A 16,921-nucleotide genomic window follows, 5' to 3' on the forward strand; every position below is an offset into this window, starting at 1 on the left:
CTCATCTGTAAAATAGGAATAATAATACTTCACAGGGTTGTTGTGAGGACATATGTAAAAGGCTTCGCAAACCTTGAAGAGGTATTATTATTGTTGTTGTTAGTCCTGATGGCATCCTCCAGACTGCCCGAGCTGAAAGATCAATTGTGAATAAACTCAGTGATAATAACTGCCATTTGTATAGCACTTTGGCATTTACAAAGCACTTTTACGTGTATAAATTTGTATTTGTGTGTGTGTGTATGTGTGTATGTGTAGTCAGTAAGGTGGAACCTTACTGAACCTGGAGTCAGGAAGACCTAAGTTCAAATTTTGCCTCAGACATTAGCTGTGTAATCCTTACTGCATGATTATTTAACCTATCTGCCTCAGTTTCCTTATCTGTAAAAGGAGATTAATAATAACCTACCTCCCAGGGGTGTTGTGAGGATCAAATGAGATAATATTTGTAAAGTGCTTGGTAAACTTTAAAGTGCTCTATAAATGGTTTATTATTATTACTATTATTATTTTGATAGCAAGCTCCAGATTGCCCTACCTGAAATAAATTCAACAGTAAGAACAATTGATATTTGCAGAGCATGTTAAAATTTGCAAAGCACATAACATATTATTAGCTCATGTGAGCCTCATAATCCTGTGAAGTACTACAGAGATATATGTAGATATTATATATACACATATGTATATATATGTATATACATACATATATATGTATATACACACATATATGAAAACTCATGCCTGCGATTTCATTGCTATAGGGTAGGGAACTCCCTATGAGAAAACTCAATCCACCAATGCATATGGCACCCCTTTCCCTATAGACTTACAGACTTATAGACCTATGGACTTAGCTGCCTGGGGTGTGAGAGATTAAGTGATTTGCCCTGGTCCCTATAGTCAGTATATATCAGAGGTGGAACTTGAGCCCAGATCTTCTTGGTTCCAGGTCACTATGTCACAGCTGCCTTGGCACTACTTTTATTATCTTTATTTTTCAGATGAGGAAATGGAGGACCAGAGAGGTTTTGCCTCTGGCACACAGCTTGTAACTGTCAGTGGCAGGGTGCAAACCTAGTCGATGTTCCTGACTCCATCCCCTGCATTTCATTCACTATGCTTTTCCTTGGCCTAGGAAGGGAAATCAAAGAGACACTTAGTGAGCTGAGAGCTGAGAAAAAGTGGTTATTGATGGTTGAGAGTCAGGCCTCAGACCATACAGTCCTTTTTTTTGTCACCTCAACTTATTATTATCTGAAGACCTGGGTTCAAATTCCACTTTTTCTATTTACTTCCCTCCCTGACTCCCTTCAAATCAATCAGTCAGTCAGCAAACATTTATGAAGCCCTGACTATGTACCAGGCACTGGGCTAAGGTTGCAAAGAAAGACAAAATGATAACAAAAAACCCACAGTTTTTGCCTTCAAGTGGCTTATAGTCTAATGGAGGAGACAACATACTAAAATCCCATGTTCTACGAGAAATCTTTCCTGATGTCTTGAAATGCAAGAGCCTTCCCTCTTTTGATCACCTCCAGTATACCCTGTATATGTTTTGTTTGTACATAGTTGTCTACACATCATCTCCCCCATTAGATGGTGAGCTCCTTGAGGGCAGGGCCTATCTTCTGCCTTCTTTGTGTCCCTAGCACTTAGTATAGTGCTGGGCACATAGTAAGTGCTTAATAAATGCTTATCAGCTATAGATTATTGATTCTATGTGGCTTTAGTCAAGTCACTTAACCTCCAGGGGCTCCAGTTTCCTCTTCTATAAAATGAAGGGTTGGATTGGAAGTGGTTAACTAGATTCGTTTAGGCTTTAAATCCTCTGATCCTGTGCAGGAGATCAATTTTCCTCACTTGCTTAGGCTTGTTTCCATACCAAAAATCCAGGAAGAGTAATACTTGTGTACAGCATGGCCCAGGGACCCTTCAAGGACTCTGAGCTCACATCGATCAGGCTCAGTTTGGGGGTTGGGGCGGGGAAGGCACTGATCCCCAAGAGGATCAGAATGTCTTTTTAATTCATTGTCCCAACCCAGAGTCAAATCCCAGGGAAACCTAAAAAATGTAGGACTTTTGCCTAAAAATAGGGCAGAGTCTAACCCCTGAAGAGACACTCAATGCACATCATATACATTAGGGGCAGTACAATGGATAGAGTTCTGGATTTTGAGACAAGATAGACCATAGCTCAAAACCTGCTTCAGACACTTACTAGTTGTGTGACCCTGGACATACCACTTAATATCCTAGCCTCAGTCTCCTTATCAGTAAAATGGTAATAATAATAGCACCTACTTCACGGGTCCTTGTAAAGGTAGGTAGGATGGGATAGCACATGTGAAATACTTTGTAAACCCAAACGTGTTATATAAATGCTGTCTATTATTATCATTTTTATTATTATGAGTGTTGGGTATGGAATAGCCTTTATTTTACCCATCAAAGAAATTGTGTGACATGGAGGGCCCACAGGAACTCATGAACAAATTCAAAAACACAAAGCCCTTTGACAGCTAATTATATTCCCCTTTTAAGGTAAAGATACTTTGGGATGCTGCTCAACAAATACTCCCCATGGACCCTAAACCTGCATCTTCTGAGTAACTTATAGCAATTATCTTGGAAGGTGGACACAATCTTCATCTCTTGGGCCTTGGGGCACAGCTTTCGTCCTTCATCCACAGGCCAGTCCTTTGTGGAGGGTCACCTCCTCTAAGAAACGCACTGTTGGTTGAGAATATCTCTCTTTGGGAGATAAATGCCTGGCTCCGGAACTTGGGAGCTCTCAAATTTAGGAACTCTTGAACTCAGGATTAGACATGAGGTAACCATCAACGGTGTGAACACATCCTCAGGATTGCAAATCTCTGGTACTGAGAAAAGAAAACAGAAAGGCCATAAGGGAGCAAGGAACTGGAGGTCCAGAAACTTTCCCCAATCATCCATCCACTCCCAACCCATTCCTCGTCAAACTTGCCATATACGTCTCCAGCAAGTTGGCATTTTTTGTTCCTAGGACTGGGGAGAAGAGAGAAATCTCTAACTGTCCCCCTCCACCCCCCAACCCTTATTGCTCTCTGGAAATCCAAGGAAGAAAAAGTGTGGGCAAAGAAAAGGGAAAAAAGAGTGTGCCAGGATGACATGTCCCCTCAACTCTCCAGGCTGTAGTGGGGGGACATTGGAGAAGAGGTGTTTGGCAGGCACCTAATATTTTACCTGACGGTACTGTAGGAAAGGGCTCTAGGAAACCTTTATCTTTCCTTAGCAGAGCGCACAGAGTCATGGATTATCTTTCTTCTCACATCCACCTGCCCCATCAGGGTTTATTCTAATTATGTGTAATCACAGAAGCATCTTTTCACAGGCCTAGGAAAATCAGGGAAAATCAGACAGACAGCAGAGTCCACAGGCAGCAGGAGGCCCTTCCCTGGCTGATGTCTTTATAACATCCTGTGCCTGTGGCAGGACTGACACCATGGTGTTTATTCATTATGGCTGGCAAGGAACCCTCCCTCCCCCTCACCTGGGGCAGGCTGGCTCCATTCCCTCCATGCCTGCCTTCCTTCCCTTCCTCCATCTTTTTTTTTTTGCTACTGGCTTCTCTTCTGAGCAAGGCAATGGTGTACACAGCCCCAGACACCTGCATACAAAATAAAGCATTTACGTCCAATGAATTGCTGCTCTTGCCTCCACTGCACCTGGCCAGCCCTGACTTAACTTTACTCTTTTCTCACCCCTATACATCAAGCTCCAACTCTCAGTCTGGATACTGTCTAGCAGCTCCTCATCTCTAGACTGACCAGATTCTACCTCTCCCACTTCTCTTCCATTACTGCCCTGCTCTCTGTTCCCATGGCTATCACAATAGTATAGACCCTCACTACAACTTGCCTGAACTATCTCAATAGCCCCCTTAGAGATCTTCCTACCTTGACTCTTGCCCTCACCAATCCATACTTGGTACTGATGCCACATTTTCTTATGCATTCTTCTGGTCATGTTATTCCTTTGCCTCAAAAATTATCAGTGGTTCTCTGTTATCTATTGAGTAATGTTCAATCTATATTTATTGTCGTCCACAATATTGACCCCTCCTACCTTTCCAGGTGTATTTCATTCTACTCCCCACCATATACTCTATTCTTCAGTTAACTGGGCTACTTGTATGGGTATGGGTGACCCCATACTTATTCTGTATTATCCTATTTCTGTGCATTGGTGTATACTCTATTTTTGGAATGTTCCCCATCCCTTCCCTCCATTCCTGTTTAATTCAAATCTTATATGTGTTTTTGGAGCAAACATTGGTAAATTTAATTCTTTAAACACCAGCTTTGTACAAGGCACTATCCTACGTGCTGGAGATAAAAAGACAAAAGGGAAACACTGAAAAGGATCTGAAAATGAAGAGAAGGAGGGAGAAAGCTGCCTGTGTATATCCATCAAAATAGATGCCACAGAAAGTGGCTATTCAGTGTAGGAAGAAGACTAGCAGTTGGAACACCCTGAAATTATCAGAAGACAAAATCCAATGAAGGAATTGACAATAAGAGCCGTGGCCTCAGGTGTGTCTATACACAAATCCAAAAAAGTATGAGTAACAAGCAAGATGAATCAGAAATTCAATTGCAAGGAGGTAAATTTAATCTCATGAGTATCAGTGAGACTTGGAGGTATGAGATTATCACACACACACACACACACACACACACACACCATACTTTATTTAAAAGAAACAAGATAAGGAAAAAGGTGCAGTATATTATGCAAAAATCAGGATTTGCTTGTTTTGTTTTTGTTGATAGAATGGTAAACCAGAAGAGTAGAGGCCTATGGCTTTGACTTCATCACCTAGCTTTTATTCTGGGTGCCCCTAGCTTAATTTATATGTATTTTAAGAGGGAGAATCTTGGAACTGAGGCTCGTAGCAGCACTTGAGCTTCCAAAAAGCTCCTGTGGGTTTTGGAGACATAGGATCTCAACCAGGAGTCAAAAGGAATTTCCTAACTTTAAGTCAGATAGATGTCTAGGACCATAGATTTCAAATCGGCACCAGAAACAGTCAATTAAAAGGGTAGATTTAATCTTACCAGAGCCACCATGATTGGTTTTTACTGACTGCCTGACTAGGTCTGGTGGCTCATAGCCGCAGCAGTTATGCAGCCTCAGCCTGACCTTGTCAGGAAGTTTTCTGTGCTTAAGTATTTGGGATAGGAGAGAAAGAGACAGAGAGTGAGACAGAGGTAGACATAGAGAAATAGAGGCAGAGAGACACAGATGAACAGAGACAGAAAGAGACAGAGGCAGAGAAAGAGACAGAGACACACATGGACAGGGAGAGAGAGAGAGAGAGAGAGAGAGAGAGAGAGAGAGAGAGAGAGAGGAAAATTCACCTTGAAAAGTTGGAGCCCAGAAGATGGTAGCATCAGACAGCTTAGCAACCAGAGATGTTTTGCAGAGACTAAGTGATGTCCAGTGGAGAGTAAGAATTCAGCACAAAGGTGGTGTTCAGTGAAAGCAGAAAGGAGGCATTCAACATAGAGATGACATGATCAGTAGAGTAATGTGATATTATCGAAAGAGGACATTGGCATCTCTGCAGCATTGGAGGTATGAATTGGCCTGGCCATCTGTGTCCTCTGACCACATGGGCTAACATGCTGTTTTCTACATGTGTGTTTTCCCTCACTGGTGGCATGGTAATCTGTGGGAGAATGTATTCCAATGTATATGAAGGGATTTTGTCATTTTTCTGTTATGCTGTTTGATTACAAGCTTTTATTTTGAGCTAGTGTATGCTCAAGTTGGCTAGTAAAAGTAAGTACATTAATGGGACTCATGAGATATAGTTCTGAGTGGGTGCTGAGAAATTTGAACCTAGGATAGCTTTTCTGGGACCCCAAGTATGAAGAGCCAAAATTTGTTACACTGGCAAAATTCTAGAATATATTTTAAAGGGAATGATTAAAGAAAATCTAGAAAAAGAAATTGTTTGGTTGTCCTTCATTCTTGAAGAGGACCAAAATGACAAAATTACAGAATGTTGGGGTCAAGGTACGGTGTGTTCAACTATGGCTGATCACACTGCTATGAACTCAGAAAGCTCTTCCACAGGTCGGGCACTAATAGTTTATGTGAACATTTGAAGTGGAGATGTCTCTAAATTTGCGCATCTCACATTTCTTCTGAGCTACTGTAATTCTGCTTTGCTTAGTAATGGTCACAAAGAGTAATCCTGACTTCATCAAAACAGAAAACGTAAGAGCAGGGATTCTTAACCTGGGGTCCATGGATAAAGTTCAGGGTATCTGTGAACATGGATGAGAAAATTACATCTTTATTTTCAGTAACTTCTAGATGAAATTTAGCATTTTTTCCATTATTCAATTATTTAAGAACATTATTCTGAGATGGAGCCTATAGGCTTTACCAGATTAACATACAGGCCCATGGGGAAAAAAAATATAAAAACTCCAGTGCTAGACTGACAAAATTTCTTTTTTTTTTTATAGGATTACTTGACTGGTAGATCAGGGGAACATTGTAGATATAGCTTACCTGGATTTTAGGAAAACATTTGAGAGGTATTTATCTGAATATGTCATATTCCATAGTAGAATTCAAGTTCTTTGAGGCCAGGGACCATTCTTCATTTTGTTTTCATGACCCCTGTGGCTAACACAAGGCTTTCCTTGAGCATAGTAAATGCTTAATAAATGCTTATTGAACCAGTGAATAGAACTCCCAAATCATATTCAGATAAACTGCTGTCTAGCCATACCTTCCCTATCTCATAATAGTGAAATTTGTTTTTTGGGCCCAAGAGTAAGACTTTACCTTTATCCCTATTATATTTCAACTTAACTGGATTTCATTCAAGTTCTATAAGAGCCATGAATTTGTCAGCTAATCCTGAATTTGTCAGCTAATACAGATTTTTCTTCATTTGTAAAATGAGATGGTTGCTCGTGATGGTCTCTAAGGTCTAAAACTACATGCCTAAGTAGTAGAGCCAGTTTTAGGTGTGTGCAGCCCTGATGCCTTTTGTTATGTACACACATCACCAGTAAAGGGCAATGATATGCCCATCCAGGTCTCTTTTGAATCAATATGACAATATAACCAATATGACAGCCTTTGCTGAAGTTCTGTGTCCTGTTTCTGCTTCACTAAAAAGAACAGAGATGGCTGTATAAATGGGAGAAAGGGGATTAAAAAAAAAAACCCTGGTTTTCAGATATGTCCAGCTTATTATGCAGATGCACATAGTCCTTTAATTAATTACCAAATTACATTGAAACTCTGGTACTTGTATAGGCCTGGGGAAGTCACTTCAGTTTTTGGGACTCAGTTTCCTGAATTGTAAAATGAGGGAGTTGAAGAAGATAACCCCTGAGGTTACTTTCAGTGCTAAATCCTATAATTCTATGTACACTGATTAAATGTGAATTGAATTAAACCAGGAAAGAAGAAAGCAGGAGGCAGAGACTTTAATAGATAAAGACGTTGAAGACATTTCTCCTTTCCTTCTTTTTCCTAGGCATCATTAGTCAAAATCCCCTCGTCACCAACCCCAGACAGAGAACTCTCTGGAGTAGGCCATAAATGAACCAATTAGGAGCTCTGCAGGGGTCAGCTAGGACACTTATTCCATAGATCAAAGAAGTAGCAGTATTTCCTCATTGTCTGTTTCCAGAACTATGAATGAAACTCACACTGCTGATCCATGTTAACTGCGTAGTTCACTAAAACTCCCAGATCTTTTTCAGATGAACTGATGTCTGTTAGGACCTATCTTGCTTGTTTTAATGGTTTTAATCCAAATGATGATGATGATGATAGCAACAATACCTAGAATTCATTTGTTGTTGTTGTTCAGTTGTTTTCAGTTGTCTGACTCTTTGTGACCCCATTTGGGGTTTTCTTGGCAAAGATACTGGAGTAGTTTGCCGTTTCCTTCCCCAGCTCATTTTACAGATGAGTTTTTCAACAGGGTTAAGTGACTTGCCCAGGGTCACACCTCTAGTAAGTGTCTAGGTCAAATTTTAAGATGAATCTTCCTGACTTCAGGCCTGGCACTCTATCCACTGTGCCACTTACATGCCCATAGCATTTATATAGTACTTACTATGTACCAGACACTGTACTAAGCATTTTACAAATACTATCTCATTTGATGCTCATAACTACTCCGGGAAATAGATGTTATTATTGCCCCAATTTTACTGATGAAGAAACTGAGGCAGATAGGTTAAGTGATTTACCCAGGGTCACACAGCTAGTAGGTCAAATTTTAATTCAGATCCTCCTAACTCCACTGCACCACCTAGCTGACTCTGATAAAGATATCAGACAGCACTAAGTCCACTACATGTATCTGGGACACTCCTCCACAGAGCTTGAAATCAAACTATTAATGCCTACGCTTTTGTTCTGACAACCTGACTACTTCCAAATCAAAAAATATCTCTACATTCTTCAGGTCATTGAAAAGATTGAGCTATTTCTCTAAATTTGGAGAAAAGTTTCCATGTGAAAATAAAGAACAAAGAATCCGAAAAGACAGAGAGGAATTCTGGCCATCATCCAGGAGCTGGGAGGGTAGAAGTGTGTGACACCAAGGACGAAAAGAAGGAGGACTGAGCAACTGGAGCTGAGCAATAAAGATAAGGCTCTGTTTGAAGCTGTAAGAGCCAGAGTCACCAGGGAGAAAGATGCTGCTTATTCCCCAAGGAAGGACAATGTGAATCTACTGGTACTTTCAGGTAAAAGATCATCCAATGAGAGTAAAAGTAATGGTTGGTCACTCCTTTTGGAGGGCACTGATACAACTATTCAATTCAAGATGCATTTATTAAGCTCCTACTATGTGCGAGGCACTAGATTGATTAATGGTAGAGGTCTGCTGTCTTTGCTAGGGATTCCCTGGCCTCCTTCAAGTCCCAGCTAAAACCCCATCTCCTCCACGAGGTCTTTCTCAATCACTCTTAATTCTAGTGCTATCCTTGTGTCGATTATTTTTCAATTTATCTTGTGTATGCCTTGTCTGTATAGGGTTGTTTGCACATTGTCTCTCCCGTTAGATTGTGAGTCCCTTGAGAGCATAGACTGTATCCCTGGTGCTTAGCACAGTACCTGGTAAATACTAAGTGCTTAATAATTGTTTATAGACTGACTCTGGTAGGATCGATATTTCTTAGGGCACTACCATGTGCTTTTCGAAGGCCTTCCCCCACATACATTAGGCTAGGTTTTTTTTCCTTAAGAGATATGGACCCCCTCCTTGAGACTGAATTAGCTCAAGTTGTTGGTGTTGTCTCCATTTCACCTGAGCATGAAAAGCTGTGGGTTCTCCAGCTCCATCTTAGAGGTTTCTGACCATGGATCAACAACACATGAGGAAGCTGTGCTCTGCTGAATTAACCTGCTGTCCTCACTTCATAACCTTGCTGAATGTCCTTCCTGTGCTATGGCTCATTTGTTCCAGTATTGGATCTTGGCTACTAGGGCACAGATTTTGTCAGACCCGGCCCCAAACAGCATGACAAAAAGCCTCCCCAAATCCATAAATCTGTTTAAAAATTTTATTTATTTTATTCTAAACTTAAGAAATAAAATGAGCATTTCCATAATATAATGGAATTGAAGAAAAGATAATTGTATATGAAACTACAAATCTATTATGTACATCTTGCTTTTCCTTTTAAATATGTAATAAAGTTATCATGTAACTTTCTTTTTCTTTTTTTCCTTCCCCCCTCCCGAGATGGCTACCATTAGACACAAATATATATATGTATGTATATATATGTGTAAAACCATTCTATACATATTTCTTTTTGTTAGTTCTTTCTCTGGATGCAGATAGTGTCTTTTTTCATATGTCCTTTGCAGTTAATTTTGGTATTTATAATCATCAATATGACTTAATCACTGAAAATTGTTCTTCAAACAATATTATTGTTTAAACTGCCTGTACCCTTTTACACAGAAACATCACTACTAGGTCTGTTTCCAGGATGATTTGGGAAAAATGAAAAGAACCAAAGTGTTCTAAAATATTTATATCAGCTCTTTTAATGGTGGCAAAAAACTTTAAATTGCAGGGATGCTTGTCCATTGGGGAACTTTTTAAGCAAGTTGTGGTATATGATTGTGATGGAATACTGCTGTGCTATAAGAAATGATGAGCCTGATGATTTTAGAAAAACTGATAGATTTGCATGAAATATTGAAGAGAGAAATGAGCAGAACCAAGAAAACATTGTATATAGTAAAAGCTGTACATCTGAAGACCACTATCTATTTCTAGCAAGTAACATAGGCACAAATAACGCTTTGAGAAGGAAATAGAAAACACTGCTATATATTATGAATATTCTTGGTCAAGGAATACAAGACCTTAGGGGAACAGGTGGTATTTCTATCACTGTTTTCTCCCAAAAGGAAGGGGGCTCAGAAGAGAGAGGTCAATTTGGGTGCTGCTGGGCAATCCTACTATACCTCTCCTATCAACTCATTATCCTACTTTTTTGCAGAATCTCTTACAAAACTTTTCATCCCTTCTCAAACCTCCCATGGCTCCCCCTCCCACCACTCTCTCAGCAGAGAACCTTACCTCATATTTTACAGAAAAAAAGAGGATATTTGCCATGAACTCCCTTCTCTTCCCTCTTCCTCATCTCCTATCACTTAAATGCCTCCTGTCACTTTCTCTTCCTTCACTCCTGTCTCCCTTGATGAAGTGGCTGTATTTCTTACCAAGGCTAACCTCACTACTTGTTCAAGTGATCCCATTCCATCCTGTCTTCTCCAACAGATTGTCCCCTCTGTCATCCCCACTCATTTGCTTATTTCTAATCTCTCTCTGTCTACTGGCTCATTTCCTAATGCCTACAAACATGCCCATGTCCTTTGCAACATGGCTAATATGGAAATATATTTTGTGATGGTAAGTGTATAATCTATGCCAAATGGCATAGTGAGTGAGGAGGGGAAGGAAGGAGGGAGAGAATTTGGAACTCAAAATTTTAAAAAAGAATGTTAAAATTGTTTTTATATATAATTGGAAAAAATAAAATGTAAACATTTTCACTTGAAAAATAAAACCTGTCCGTGTCTCCCATATCCTGAAAAAACCCTCTTTGGAGCCTTGCATCTCTGCTAACTATTGTCTTATATCTCTTCTGTTTTTTGTAACTAAACTCCTTGTAAAGGCCTACTACACGTACCTCAACTTTCTTCTCACTCCCTTCTTAACCTCTTACAGTCTGGCTTCTGACTTTGTCCTCCACCAAAACTACTCTTTACAAAGTGACTGATGATGTCTTAGTTGCCAGATCCAATGGACTTTAGTTCTCAATCCTCATTCTCCTTGACTTCTCCGCTGCTTTTGATGCTGTCAATCACTCTCCTCCTTGACACCCTCCAGTCTCTAGGTTTTTGGGACATCATCCTTTTGTGGTTTTCCTCCTATCTGTCTGAACACTTCTCTGTCTCCTTTGCTGGATCCCCTTCCAGCTCATGCGCTCTAACCATAGGTGTCTCTCAGGGTCCTCTCCTTGGCCCTCTTCTCTTCTCCCTCTATACTACTTTCCTTGGTGAACTCTTCATTTCCAATGGATTTAATTGCTATTTGTATGCTGAGGATTCTCCTATCCTGCCCCAAACTCTCTGCTGGCCTCTATCTCACATCTCCAACTGCCTTTTAGACATTTCAAACTGAATGTCCAGTAGACGTCTTAAACTCAGTATGTCTAGAACAGAACTCGTTGTCTTCCCCCCTAAACCTTCCTCCCCTCCTACTTTCCCTATTACTATAGAGGGTAGGAGTCATCATAGATAGCTCACTACTTCTCACCCCTCCTTGTATCCCCCCACCATACCTAAGCTGTTGCCAATGCCTGTCAATTCCACCTTCAGAACATCTCCCAAATCTGCCCCCTCCTCTCCTCTACCACCTCTCTAGTGCAGGGCCTCATCACCTCATGCCTTCATTAATGCAATAACCTACTGGTGTGATCTGCCTGCCTGGAGTCTCTCCCCACTCCAATCCGTCCTACATTCAGCCACTAAAGTGATTTTACCAAAACACAGGTCCAATCATTTAATCTCTTACTCAATAAAGTGCAGTGACTTCCTACTGCTTCCATGAGCAAATGCAAAATGCTCCGACTGACATTCAAAGCCCTTCATAAACTAGCCCCTTCCTACCTTCCCAGGGACACTGGTCTCCTGGTTGTTCCATGAACAAGACATTCCATCTCTCAGCTCTAGGCATCCTCTCTGGCTGTTCCCCATGCCTGCAATGGTCTCCCTCCTCTGCTCTAACCACTGACCTCCCTGGCTTCAAGTCCCAACTAAAATCCCACCTTCTACAGGAAGCCTTCCCCAACCCCTCTTAACTCTAGTGCCTTCCCCCAGTTTTTTAAAAAAAGCAATTCCCTATTTATCCTGTATCTAGCTTGCTTTGTATATATTTCTTTACATGTTGTCTGCCCCATTAGATTGTAAGCTCCCTCAGGGCAGAGATTGTCATTTGCCTTTTTAAAAAAATATCCCCAGAGTTTAGCACAGAGACTGGTATAGTAGGTGCTTACTAAATGTTGATTGGTTGTTGCTGGTTTGCTTTCTGGCAATAAGGGTGAGGTGAAAGTGTCCACTCAAACCACCCCCACTCCACAAGAAAGAAGGGGGCAGTCCCTCAGAGGCCATTAATGAGGCAAGGATTCAGTATCCTTCCACTCTGGGGCACTAAGGGAGGGGCATCTTGGCTTGTTAGTTAAGGAACACTAAGTGAGGGAGGGTACAAGGAAATTCTTGGTGTTGCTGGTTTAGAATGTTGTGTCAGAAAATGGGATTTGGGTTTCTGGATCACAACTTAAAACAAAGGAAAGAAATGGAGAATCCCAGAATTTGAAGGAATTTTAGGGATCATCTGTTCCAACCCACACCTGAAAAAGGCCTCCCTTTACAAAAAAGTCTAATGTTGCCTAATGTTTACTTAGAGACTCAAGCAAGTGGAAATGACTGCTTCCCAAGGCAGCCCATTCCACTTCTGGATAGCTCCAATAGTTAAGGAAGTTTTCCCTGTCACTAGGCTTAAATTTGTGCCTCTCTGAAGCTTGGGCAAATGCTCCCAGTTCTGCCTGCTCTCTGTGAAAAGAATTGGCTTCTCACCAAGGATGAAGTGCACCTTACAAGAGATGATAAAAATGTATTTGTCTGGAATTTTGCAAATCTAATCAAAGGGGCTTAAAAGTGAAGAAGGAAGCAGAAAATTGCTGACATAAATTTGCCGAGCAGGAGACCCTAAAAAGCAGCTAGGAAGTAGGAAGAATGATAGTAGACATGCCCAGAATTCATAGGATAGAAAATCTGAGAAAGGAACCAACAATAAACCTATGCCTCAGATATCTACATGTGAATGTGCAAAGCAGATTCAGATACAGCTGTAGATAGAGACCCAGCTTCAGGTAAAGAGATAGCAGCAGCAGCTGATTGACCACCAGGTAATGAATGTTTTCTTGAATTACTGTGGCAAAAACAATCTATTCAGGGGGGTTGCAAACTGGATTAGTGGAGGAGGTACATCTATATATATATATATATATATACACACACACACACACACATACACACACACACATAGATATACATATACACACACACACACACGCACACACACACACACACACACACACACACACACATATATATATAAGGCAATTGGGGTTAAGTGACTTGCCCAGGGTCACACAGCTAGTAAGCGTCAAGTGTTTGGTCGGAGGCCGTATTTGAACTCAGGTCCTCCTGACTTCAGGGCCGGTGCTGTATCTACTGCGCCACCTAGCTACCCCAGGAGGTACCTATATTGATGAAATTGGCCCCCTCACCCACTCCTATAATCATAGTATTATAGCTTTAGGGCTAGTATTGATCTAATGTCATCTAGTTCATCTCCCTCATTTTACAGATGGGGAAACTGGGAGGTAAAGTGACTTATCTAAGGTTATGCAAGTAGCCAACAGCAAAGCCTGGATTTGAACCTAGGTATTTTGATTCCAAATCCAGCACTCTCCCCTCTACTGATGCCAGTATATAATGAATTATTCTTCTCATCTTGTTCGAAGGAGTTCATATAGATACTGTCCTGGCATAGGCACTGTTCTATTCTGCCATTATTTTTAGAGGCAATTTGCTTCTCTATATATGTAAAATACATACATACATACATACATATATATACATAAAGCATATATGTATATATCCCATCTAAAGAGCATATATAGCTACATATACATAATATATAGAAAATATATACCACTATAACACATATGATAATATTATGATATAATGTTAATATATCTAAAATATGTCCCAATATGGAGTATATTATATATCTCTACATATATAGATATATTTTACCATTTATATTTCAGACTACGCCAAAGATATTGAAAGACTCCTTTAACTCCTTAGATTTGATGCAAGGAGGTCCATAATCACAGAATAACTACTTTTCTATGCTATTATACCCCTCTACTGCTTTACAATTAGGAAATACCTATCCCTCACTTTGGTGGGATCCAGGAAATAGAACAGTCTAACTTAAAAAGGACAACTTTCTAGTTGCTGCCCAGATTGAAAGGAGAACAGACAGATTTGTGGCCAGATCTTTGATTTTGACACTGGTCTCCTCATCCAGGGAGGAAGGAGGGGAGGGAAGGCACCCCGAAGCCACAGCCTCTGCAGAGCGCCCTTTATTGTGAAATGTCCCTGGGCTACTATTTGGAAATGTTCCTCCAGAGTGGGAAAGCAATCCAGGTGCACGGCTGAATGGAGTTATAGCATGCCTCCTGCTTCCACCTGTATTCTTGAAACATTTACTAATTAATTTTTTGAATTACACAGCAGTGCACTTCCTAATTACACGGGGGAAACACTAGCTGCTATAGCAGGGCCTTTATCTACTGAAGGAATGCGTCTAGAAGATGATCTCTCAGAAAAAAAGCGAAATAAAACAAGACAACCCTGCCCCCCACCCCCAGAAAGACAAGCTCATAGCATAATTGACAAGGGCCTTGTCTCAATGAGCACAAGTTGCCTGCTGACCCAGGAAGCCCATCACTAGCTCTGAGCTGCTACTGGGAAAAGGCTTTAATGGAAATCTTGCCAACTGTGTAAACAGCAAGACAGAAATGTAAATAGTGGCATGCAGAAATGATGCAAACATAATTACAGCTCAATATTATCAAGAAAGCAGATAGGTTTGGGACCAGCTAAAGTCTGCGATTGCTTTTCACAATCGTAAGAGGGTCTACAATGATTAGGAAGGAAAGAATATAGGTCACTTGTCCTGCCCTGTGGATGTCTAGCTTGCTTCTGAGGCTGTTTCTCATTGGGACAGCACATTAAGATGGGTGGATTTCAAGTGATGTTTTATTATCTAGTTTCACAGTGATGAGAAGTAGTTGGTGGTTGTCCGTTCTTGAAGAGGACCAAAATGACATCTCTATGTTAGAGTCGAGGTACAATGCGTCTTGACTGTGGCTCATCAGATCAATATGAGCTTGGAATGCTGTACCACAGGTTGGGGACAAATAGTCCATGTGAACATTTGGGGTGGATTCTCTAAATTTGAGCATCTCGTGTTTCTTTTGAGCTACCTCAATTCTGCTTTGCTCACAGAGCACAGCATCTTCTCTGATGACGGCACATCATGGTGGGTGGTCCTGTGCCAGTGTCTCCCACATTGCACAATCAATTCCAAAGTTCTTCAGGGAGACCTTGAGAGTGTCCTTGTATTGTTTCTTCTGACCACCATGTGAACACTTGCCCTGTGTGAGTTCTCTGTAAAATAGTTTTTTAGGCAAGCATACCTTTGGCATTTGAACAATGCGGCCAGCCCATTGGAATTGTGCTCTCTGCAGTAGAGTTTGAATGCTTGATAGTTTAGTTTGAGAAACGACCTCACTGTCTGGAATCTTATCCTGTCAGGTGATCTTCAGAGTCTTCCTAAGACAATTCCAATGGAAGTGATTCAGTTTCCTGTCATGGTGCTGGTATACTGTCCAGCTTTCACAGGCATACAACAAGGAGGTCAGCACAATTGTTCTGTAGACCTTCGGTTTGGTAGTCAGTCTAATACCTTTTCTCCCACACTTTCCTTTGGAGCCTCCCAAATACTGAGCTAGCTCTGGCAATGTGTGTGTCAACCTCATTATCATTGTGTATATCCCTGGAAAGTATACTACCAAGGTAAGTGAACATATCTATAGTATTCAAAACTTCTCCATTTGCTATAACCAATGGTTCCACATATGGCTGGTGTGGTGCTGGCTGGTGGAGCACCTGTGTTTTCTTAATGTTAATTGTTAGGCCAAAATTAGCACAAGCAGTGGAAAATTGATCCATACTTTGTTGCATCTCAGCTTTAGAGGCTGCATTGAGTACACGATCATCTGCGAACAAAAAATCATGCACCAACACTCTCTCCACTTTGGTCTTGGCTGATAGCCTTTTCAAGTTGAAGAATTTACCATCAGTGTAGTAGCTGACCTTGATGTCCTGTTCATCTTCCTTGAAGGCATTTGACAACATGGCTGAAAAGACCATGCTAAATACCATGTGTGGTAGCAAGCACACAGCTTTGTTTTATTCCATTGGTGACTGGGAAAGAGTGAGAGCATTGTCCATTATCCAGGACCCAGGCGAGCACTTTGTTGTCAGATTGATGTACAATACTGATGAACTTCTCTGAGCAACCAGATTTTCCATAAACCCTCATGAGTGACGGTATCAAAGGCCTTGGTCAGATTGATGAATGTTATATACGTTTCTCTGTTCTGCTCCTGGTGTTTCTCCTGAGGTTGTTGGGCAGCCAGCACTGTATAGACCATTCATCAGTCCT

At 40.9% G+C, this 16,921-nt stretch overlaps 1 protein-coding gene across 2 annotated transcripts in view; it reads left to right on the forward strand.

The window, feature by feature from the left end:
* The window catches only part of LOC114050186 (calpain-8-like), a 118,982-nt gene extending 110,274 nt beyond the window's left edge, over positions 1 to 8,708 (forward strand). The window contains exon 22 of one of the 2 annotated variants that reach the window (XM_027871814.1): positions 8,492 to 8,708. Coding sequence is in view for 1 of the 2 variants with exons in the window: in XM_027871813.1 (XP_027727614.1) it covers positions 8,492 to 8,521 (30 nt within the window). In the remaining variant the exon portion in view is untranslated. The remainder of the gene's footprint in view (positions 1 to 8,491) is intronic. The other variant, XM_027871813.1, reaches the window with a different exon arrangement.
* The last annotated feature ends 8,213 nt before the right edge of the window (positions 8,709 to 16,921 follow it).

Source organism: Vombatus ursinus, unplaced genomic scaffold (assembly GCF_900497805.2).
Source record: "Vombatus ursinus unplaced genomic scaffold, bare-nosed wombat genome assembly UNPS02014798.1, whole genome shotgun sequence".
NCBI lineage: Eukaryota > Metazoa > Chordata > Mammalia > Diprotodontia > Vombatidae > Vombatus > Vombatus ursinus.